Raw genomic sequence first — 10,000 nt, 5'->3', positions numbered from 1 at the left:
ACCTACTTCCATCTCCAAAGGACGTGCCGGGGGCCGGAGAGAGCTGCACGGGAGCCGTCCCTGGACGCGCTGGTGAACATCAACCTGCCCATCAGCAATCCCCGCGTGAGTGTGTGTGAGACGGGCCCGTTTCTCCTGGGTATTAAGTATAAGACTGTTTTAAGGATTGCTCTGTGTCTCTGCTTCTTCTACCATTGTACATTGTAAATAATAATAATTGAACCTGTTATTCCTTTGCTTTCCAATTTGATCGCCTTTGTGATTTCTCCATTGACTAAGCGTGGTACGAATAAGAACCGCTTGAATCGGGGTCTAGTCATTAATAATAGCACGGATCACGTGTACGCAACCGCTCGGCGTATCACCAACACACGTGGTTCGTGCGGGACTTATGTTACGGGTTCCTCTACGATCTCCTGGTCTCGGTATACCTCCGAACCCCGAGAGGAGCCACGGCAGAAAAATATGTTATCCTGAGTCAAAAATCAATGGTAAAACCACACCAATTGCAAATAATACAAACACCAATAATACAAACAAATATTGTATTAAAAATCACACAAAAATAACAGTACAACAATAATAGGAATCCAGAGTACAATCAATATCTCCTATGATGGTACCATCCATTAACATGCATGAGGTAACTCACTGTGCTCCAAGTGAGTGGAAAATAACCTTCCCCAGTGTCTCTATATTCCTGTCTTCGAGCTCAGAGTTGGTCCCCTCCAGTGATCAACGGAACGATGTCGAATCGAAACAAGAATCTCGTTCAGAGGACAAGCACAGACACGCCGCCCAAAACGGCACAGAGGCGCACGCGGCCCAAAGCGGAGAAAATGGTCACGTGGTTAAAGCGGCACAAAGGCGCACTCACGGCGACTGGGAAATCCAACGGCACCCTCCAGGTATGAACTTTCACTGTTCACGGTCGGCGAGCCGTAAAGTAATCGTCAAAAGCCTCGGTGCACACACACACCACAGATACGGCTGAAAGCGGTTGGAACGGTTGACGAAGCAAGGAAAGTCTGCTCAACGCGCGAAGCGCACGAGTCAAAATGGCCGACGGCTCGTGGTTCTCGAGTCGTCACGACCCAGCGATGATTCTTCAGAATCTAACGCCACCTGACACGCAGGATGATCCGTCACAGCAATAACAACTTTAACGCAGGAATTCCTTTTTCCCAGGAAACCAAAGTACGCGACTCTGGCTGTTCGTTGCAGACCGCAAAGCAACCAGCTTCTTCTCCCACTCTCTCGCTCCGCCTCTCCTCCTCTCCCCTGCCGTCGTCTTCCGGTCCGGTTTCCGGTATCATTTGAAGTTAACCTTTTTAACTTTTGATAACTGTTCGTGAACACTAAACCTTTTGAAGATAATAATAGTACATAATATCAGAAATATGTCAAGTGGAGGAAAACCACAAACCACGGAAGTTACGAATCCGCAACACTATTTCCTCGCTTCCAGGGCAGCGCTAGTACTTAGTACTTAGGTAACAGCGAATTTGGTCCTGAAACCCTATTTAGCGCTGTCCGGAAGGGACGTAATAGGTCCCGGGTCGTGCCAGGTCAGTCAAAGACAAGGGGACTAATCCCCCCTTGGTAAGGGGAGAAGGCCGGCGGCAGATCCGCAACAATATATATATATCGGGAGATTGAATAAGACGCAGATGTAGCTTCAGGATGGTCGATCTTTAATTCTCGACAAGCTTTCGACCAACAGTATCCTAGATAATATATCCTTGATTGTTATATGTGTGTTTTTGTAATAGTAAATATAGTGCGTGAAATTTTGGGTCACATTGGCTTGTCAATATTCATGTCTCGACCTGTTTTCCTTTCATAATGGTTCCTTTAAGCCATCTTTAATTGTATGTATTTACCTTCCACGTGCTTTTACAGATTTTTGATCTTCTTTGATGATGGATACGCTGCCTATGTGATGGTGTCTGACCTCTACGAAGTGTGTAGGCCACGTAAGTATTGTGGTGATTTTTGTTAAAAAATTGTTGTTATTCTAGCCCAAGTCCTTCATCAATCAAAACAACTGGCAGAACTTAAGTACCACACAGTATCCACCGGATGCTCTGAGAGATCTATTGTCGAAGCAGTATCTTTGGTGGACCAAGGAGCGGCAGATGGTTATAATGTGTGGTGATTTGTGGGGCGGTTATACAGAGGGTAAATGGTGGGTTTAGTGGAGGTTGGAATCTATGTTGATCTTGCATTCGGGAGGGGTGATATCCATGCCAGAGTCTGGCAAGATGGACTCTCATTTCACGACTAAGTGTAGCTTCACAAGTGTGAATTTCAGGGGGAAGGGTGGCTGAGGATATTGTTTTGGAGACTATGTTCTATGGACCGTGATAGAAGATGCATGTGAATGTGATGGCGCATGGAAGTGTTTTGTCGGGAGGGAGTATAATATTTAGGATATGACTTTTCATATCCAGTTGTACTTTCACATGCTGTTGGGGTGGAGGATGGCTTGTCATAGTGACATGGGTGAGAGGGATGTTGAGCTGTTCGCCTCTCCCCTTTCTCCCTCACCATTCCCATTTCCTCGATCTTTAATAAACTTAGTTCCTCCCCATACATTCTGCTTGTGAAGCTCTAATTTTAGGTGGATTTGAAGGGTAATGGTTGTACGTTGAAAGGTGGTGACCCCTCAATGTTTAATGTCCTTTTTGGATGCAGTGGCACGGACCTGGGAAGATATTGATGACTCTTCCTGCCGTGATTTTCTTGCCGATTATATCACGTCGTACCCATCTCGGCCAATGGTGCTTTTAAAACCAGGACAGAGCATCAAAACGGAATGGGAAGGTACCTGGTGGAAGTCACGGGTTGAGGAGGTGGATGCAAGCCTCGTCAAAATTGTTTTTCTGGTGAGAATGATCATTGACTAAAGGCAACTTTGACCTGTGGGTTTTCACCATTTGAGCACATTATTCGTTATACTTTGACCTCGGGTGTACCTCGTTCTACTTTGATCCATGAGCGTTTGTGCAGGTGTGCCTCTGCCTGTTGAGCAGGTTTGCCTCATTGACCTTCCACAAATTGGTGGAATTCTGCTCTGTCAAGATTGATCTATTGACCAAGATAGTCCCTGGTGTTGGGCTAGCGGCGAGGGTGCCAGCTTAGGATCCTAGGATCCTAGGATCCTGGGTTTGAATCCCGGTCGATCGCTGAATTAACGCCAGGGGGGTTGACTCAGCCTGTCATCCTTCCGAGGTCGGCTAATTGAGTACCAGTTCACTGGTAATTCCCTGCTTGTCGTAAAAAGGCGACAAAAAGGGTTGGCGTCAGGAAGGGCATCCGGCCGTAAAACATTGCTTCAAAAAGGGGACCAAAAAACAACAACAACCACGGTCCCTGAAAAAGCCAACCCCCGCTTTGCGGGGAAAAATGGCCTCTAAACGGTGGTTTTTTTTATTGCCATGAAAAGAAAAATATATAAGGAAGGGAGGGGCTGAAGGAAGGGTTGAGTAATTCCGAATGACATTACACAATACTTGCTTTCTTAGTTTGTCCACTGCATATCAAACATTCTGATTGGGGACCAGACTCGGCAACGGTTGCTAGAGTGAGATGTGCATGGAAGAAGTTTCGGGAACTGAGTGGCGTGCTGATGAGGGGAGTGTCGTTGAAGCTGAAGGGAAAGGTGTATGCTGCATGTGTGAGAAGTGTTATGATTTATGGGAGCCAGACATGGGTCATGAATGTAGAGCAGCAACGAAGGCTGGAAAGGGTGGAAATGCGAATGGTTCGGTGGATGTGCGGAGTATCGTTGAGAGAGAGGAAGACAAATGATGAATTGCGAAAGATGATGGGAATAGAGCCTGTGATTGATGCTGTGAAGAGGAACAGGTTGAGATGGTTTGGTCATGTGTTGAGGAAGGATGAAAGTGACTGGTTGAGAAGAGTGATGGAAATGAATGTAGAAGGAAGTAGAGATGGGGAAGACCGAGAAAAACTTGGCTAAAGATGGTGGAAGAAGAAATGCGGGCAAGGGGGGTTACCAAGGAGAGATGCAGAAAATAGGGCAAAATGGAGAAGATTGTCATGGGGACCGCAAGGCTAACCCCCGCTCTGGCAGGGAAAATGGCCTTAAAATGCATGTTGTTGTTTGTTGCATATCAAACATTGGTTTTATGCTTCCGCCAACGAAGTCGCTGGAGGCATTGTTTTTTTTATAAAGCTTTGATGTGAATGATCTGAAAAAACATTCACTCAGTATAACTAACATCAAGCTTCGTTTGGGGCTTACATCACAGCCTGGGTCGCAGGTGGAGTGAATCCATTTTCTGTGGGTTTTTTTCCTGTATACTTTGTTGAGGCTTGTATAAGAGCAAACACATAATCATATAACAAAGGGAGAAGGAGATAAGAGGGGGTGAGAGAGGGAAGCACAACAACAGCAGGGAACAGGGACCTCAGGAGATCAGTGGAAGAGAGAGGGCTGGGGCAGGGTACACAGGATAAACGAGATAGATACGACAGGGACATTTAGGAGAAAAAACTGGGAAGTTGAAGGAGGTGGGTATTGGGTGGATTAACGGGGGTAGAAAAGATCATGGTTTTTGATGTGGCGAGATATGAGATTGTGGTGAAGAGTTGTTTTAAAGACTTGGAGGGAAGCGTGCTATTGAGGAGAGTGTGGGAGTTTGTTCCAGAGGCGGGGAAGAAAGAGGAATGAAAGAGTGATTGTGAGCAGTGATTCTTGTTTTTGCCAGGTTCCCCTGAAGGGGTTGCTGGCAGACCTTGAGTGCCCTGCATAAATATTATGGGGACAAAGCACAGACAGAGCAACGGGTGCAAGGCTAGAGAGGAGTCCAGAAGGCAGAAAAAACACCAACCTGCCTGCGGCGAGAGAGTGAAAGACCTTCAGACTCTGCTTCATCATGGGAGCTACCAATGATCCTAAAACACTTAGTTTTTACAGCGGGAAACCGAGCTCGATGTGCGTCAGTGGCACCAGCCCAGAGAGGAGAGCAGTACTCCATGAATCTGTGGATGAAAGCAGTACTCAATGAAGCTGCGGATGAAAGCTTTGTATGTGGTTGAGAGCTCAGGAGTGGCAAGGAAGGATTTTCCACGACGGAGGATACCCAGTCGGCAACTGGCTTTGGTGGCCAGCTTGGAAATGTGGTTTTGTCAGGAAAGGTCATTGCAGGTATTCAGACCCAACAGCTTGAGTGACATAACTTCTTCAAGGGGAATGTTGAGAAAGTAAATGGGAGGGTTTTTCAGATTATCCTTTCGGAGAGACATATTGGAATTGAGAGATTTGTCATAATTGAAAGACATGTTCCAAGTGTTTGACCAGCTTGTGATTTTATGCGGTCTGCAGAGAGTGACGAGGCTGCAGACTGCAGACTGCCGATCTGAGGCATGAGGAATGGAGCGACAGAGAGTGGAGTTATCACAAAGAAGATAGAGGATTTTCTAGAATCTCGAGCAGGGGTTCTTAACCTGTGGTCCATGAACCCCTTTGGGGTCTGTGCATGGGCTTCAGGGGGTCCGTGCCCCAGGTGTATAATTTTTTTTTTTTAAATATACAGTCACGTGAAAAAGTAAGTACACCCCATGTAAAGTTTTGACTTTTTCAACATATTTCAACATACAGCTATTTGATCTTCATTTCAACAATATTGATAGATAAAGGTGATATAATATAACAAATATCATGAAACATTTACATTTTGTAGTCCATTGTATAATTTAAATAAACATAAATGCAAATTTCGCATGTGGAAAAAAGTAAGTACACCCCATGAAATGTTTTTAAAATCTTTTTAACATATGTGGACATATCAATATTTGATCTTCATTTAAACAGTATCTACAGATAAAGGTGATCTAATTGAACAAACAAACAATGAAATATTGACTTTGCAATAATTTATTCAACAAAAAATTGCTGCACAGCATGCACAATTGCATGCACAGCTCGTTTCAAATCCCCCCCCCCCCCCCCCCCCCCCCCCACAACATCTCGATGGGATTTAGATCCGTGCTTTGACTTGGCCATTCCAGAACCCTCCATTTCTTTCTTTTCAACCATTCCTTGGTGGATTTACTGGTATGTTTAGGGTCATTGTCATGTTGCAAGGTCCACCTTCGATTGAGCTTCAACTTTCCGACAGATGGCCTCACATTATCCTCAAGCACCCTCTGGTACAATGAAGAATTCATAGTGGATTCTATGTTGGTGAGCTGCCCAGGCCATGATGCAGCAAAGCTGCCCCAAACCATAATATTTCCACCACCATGCTTTACAGTTGGTATCAGGTTCTTGTGGTCAAATGCTGTCTTTGGTTTTCGCCAAACATGTCTTCTGGTACTGTGGCCAAATAGCTCTACCTTTGAATCATCTGTCCAGAGCACATTGTTCCAGAAGTGCTGGTCTTTGCCTAGGTGTTCATTGGCAAACATTAGTCTTGCCCTGATGTTCTTTCTGGACAGCAAAGGTTTCCTCCTGGTACACGTCCCATGTAGATCAAATTTGTGCAGCCTCTTTCTAATGGTAGACTCGTGCACTTTGACATCAATAGTGGCAAGAGCTACCTGTAGGTCCCGTGATGACATTCTGGGGTTCTTAGAGACCTTTCAGCATCTTGCGGTCTGCTCTCGGGCTGAACTTGCTGAGGCGGCCTGGCCTGAACAAGTTGGCAGTTGTTTGGAATCTTCTCCACTTGTAGATGATCTTCTGGACAGTCGAATGATTGATTTCAAATTGTTTGGAGATCTTTTTAAATCCTTCCCAGACTCATAGGCATCTATAACCTTCTTTCTGAAGGCCTCAGAGAGCTCTTTTGATCTGGGCATGGTGATGCCGCACACTTCAAGAACAAAGAGCAAACCAAACTAAATGTCTGAGGTTTAAATAAGACAGGTTCCTCCAAGATCCTCTCTAACGATGTTCTCATCATTTGCACCTGAGCTGGTGCACCTGATTCTAATTTTAGGTATTTGAAGTAGTGATAAATGTAGGGGTGTACTTACTTTTTCCACATGCGAAATTTGCATTTGTTTATTTAAATTTTTCAATGGACTACAAAATGTAAATGTTTCATGATATTTGTTATATTATATCACCTTTATCTATCAATATTGTTGAAATATGTTGAAAATTCAAAACTTTACATGGGGTGTACTTACTTTTTCACGTGATTGTAAAAAAAGCAAAAATATTTAAAATTCCTATTTTGTGAGCCCCTTTTGGAAACGACAAAGGCTATTGACCTCTTAGAAATGTTGAAAAATTTATTTGCCAAGCTAAACTTTGACTGGAAGAAAAATGTGGGTACTCTGTGCACAGATGGAGCACCTGCGATGCTTGTCAACACATCTGGTTTTACTATTCTGGTGAAGAAAGAAGCTCTCTTACCAAGGCCCTTCTCCCCCTATCAGTTTGGCCTTGCGGCCAGCTCTAGGAAGAGTCCTGGTTGTTCCAAACTTCTTTCATTTAATAATTATGGAGGCCTCTGTGCTCTTGGGAACCTTCATTGCAGCAGAATTTTTTTTGTAGGCTTCCCCCAGATTTGTGCCTCGACACAATCCTGTCTCTGAGCTATGCAGGCAGTTCCTTCGACCTCATGGCTTGGTTTTTGCTCTGATATGCATTGTCAGCTGTGAGACCTTATATACGCAGGTGTGTGCCTTTCCAAATCATGTCCAATCAATTGAATTTACCACAGGTGGACTCCAATTAAGGTGTAGAAACATCTCCAAGATGATCAAGAGACATGGGAGGCACCTGAACTAAATTTCAAGTGTCATAGCAAAGGGCATGAATACTTTTGTCTGTGTGATATTTCAGTTTTTTCTTATTAAGAAATTTGCAAAACTTTCTAAAATCCTGTTTTCTCTTTGTCATTATGGAGTATTGAGTATTGAGTGTAGATTGATGAGGGAAAAAAGGGTGCTGTCTGCAACATAACAAAATGTGAAAAATGTGAAGGGGGTCTGAATACTTTCCAAATGCACTGTATATTAAATTTTAAAGCAAAAACGATAGCACTTAGGTGGAATTTGTTTCGAACGCCATTAACTAGAAATATTGGCCGATGTACAGTCATGTGAAAAAGTAAGTACACCCCATGTAAAGGTTTGACTTTTTCAACATGTTTCAACATACAGCTATTTGATCTTTATTTCAACAATTTTGAAAGATAAAGGTGATATAATATAACAAACATCATGAAACATTTACATTTTGTAGTCCTTTGTATAATTTAAATAAACATAAAGGCAAATTTCGCATGTGGAAAAAATAAGTACACCCCTACATTTATCACTACTTCAAATACCGAAAATTAGAATCAGGTACACCAGCTCAGGTGCAAATGATTAGAACATCGTTAGAGAGGATCTTGGAGGAACCTGTCTTATTTAAACCTCAGACATTTCATTTGGTTTGCTCTTTGTTGTTGAAGTGTGCGGCGTCACCATGCCTAGATCAAAAGAGCTCTCTGATGCCTTCAGAAAGAAGGTTATGGATGCCTACGAGTCTGGGAAGGGATTCAAAAAGATCTCCAAACAATTTGAAATCAATCATTCCACTGTCTGGAAGATCATCTACAAGTGGAGAAGATTCCAAACAACTGCCAACTTGTTCAGGCCAGGCCGCCCAAGCAAGTTCAGCCCGAGAGCAGACCGCAAGATGCTGAAAGAAGTCTCTGAGAACCCCAGAATGTCATCACAGGACCTACAGGTAGCTCTTGCCACTGTTGATGTCACAGTGCACGAGTCTACCATTAGAAAGAGGCTGCACAAATTTGATCTACATGGGAATGGGAGGTGTGCCAGGAGGAAACCTTTGCTGTCCAGAAAGAACATCAGGGCAAGACTAAAGTTTGCCAATGAACACCCAGGCAAAGACCAGCACTTCAGGAACAATGTGCTCTGGACAGATGTCAAAGGGAGAGCTATTTGGCCAAAGTACCAGAAGACATATTTGGCAAAAACCAAAGACAGCATTTGACCACAAGAACCTGATACCAACTGTAAAGCATGGTGCTGGAAATATTATGGTTTGGGGCAGCTTTGCTGCATCAGGGCCTGGGCAGCTCACCATCATAGAATCCACTATGAATTATTCAGTGTACCAAAGGGTGCTTGAGGATAATGCAAGGCCATCTGTTGGAAAGTTGAAGCTCAACCGAAGGTGGACCTTGCAACATGACAATGACCCTAAACATACCAGTAAATCCACCAAGGAATGGCTGAAAAGAAGGAAATGGAGGGTTCTGGAATGGCCAAGTCAAAGCCCGGATCTAAATCACATCGAGATGTTGTGGGGGGGGTTTTAAACGAGCTGTGCATGCAAGAAACCCCTCAAACATCGCACAGCTGAAAGAATTCTGCATGGAGGCGTGGGCAAAAATTTATACCAGTCGGTGATGGAGACTGGTAGACAGTTATAAGAAACGCCTACTGGAGGCTGTTTCTGGCAAAGGGGACAATACCACCTATTAGAGCCAAGGGTGTACTTACTTTTTCCACATGTGAAATTTGCATTTTTGTTTATTTAAATTATACAACAGACTATAAAATGTAAATGTTTCATGATATTTGTTATATTATATCATCTTTATCTATCAACGTTGTTGAAATGAAGATCAGATAGCTGTATGTTTAAATATGTTGAAAAAGTCAAAACTTTACATGGGGTGTACTTACTTTTTCACGTGACTGTATATTCCAAGTTTCAGCTCGTTTCAATGTATAGCCCTTGAGATATGAGTGCCAACACATTATGGGCGGGCGGACGGACTGATACCAACGTGATTTTGAGGGTTTTCTAAATATAACAAGGATGTGGAAACGGACGTTGCTGAAATTTGCAGCTGATTTCGTCCAGTGGAAGCCGAGAAACGCATTTTCAGTCCCCATGTAAAAGCTGCATACAGAGAAACGATCCCTTATGGCTTGTATAAAGGCTGGGGCACTTTGCGCCTCCCTTTGATTAAACATTTTCAAATTGTTTTTGCCT

General features: G+C 43.6%; 1 protein-coding gene across 3 annotated transcripts in view; it reads left to right on the top strand.

Moving 5' to 3' along the window:
- Positions 1 to 10,000, top strand: part of SETDB1 (SET domain bifurcated histone lysine methyltransferase 1) — a 209,162-nt gene that overhangs the window by 98,584 nt on the left and 100,578 nt on the right. For all 3 annotated transcript variants that reach the window (XM_068106639.2, XM_078772036.1, XM_078772037.1), the window contains 2 exons: positions 1,903 to 1,976; positions 2,698 to 2,888. In XM_068106639.2, the coding sequence (XP_067962740.2) occupies positions 1,903 to 1,976; positions 2,698 to 2,888 (265 nt within the window). The remainder of the gene's footprint in view (positions 1 to 1,902; positions 1,977 to 2,697; positions 2,889 to 10,000) is intronic.

The sequence above is a fragment of the Myxine glutinosa genome, chromosome 2, assembly GCF_964187855.1.
Source record: "Myxine glutinosa chromosome 2, kmMyxGlut1.1, whole genome shotgun sequence".
Lineage (NCBI taxonomy): Eukaryota > Metazoa > Chordata > Myxini > Myxiniformes > Myxinidae > Myxine > Myxine glutinosa.
Note: the sequence above shows the minus strand (reverse complement) of the source record. Positions and strands in the feature narration are given on the sequence as shown.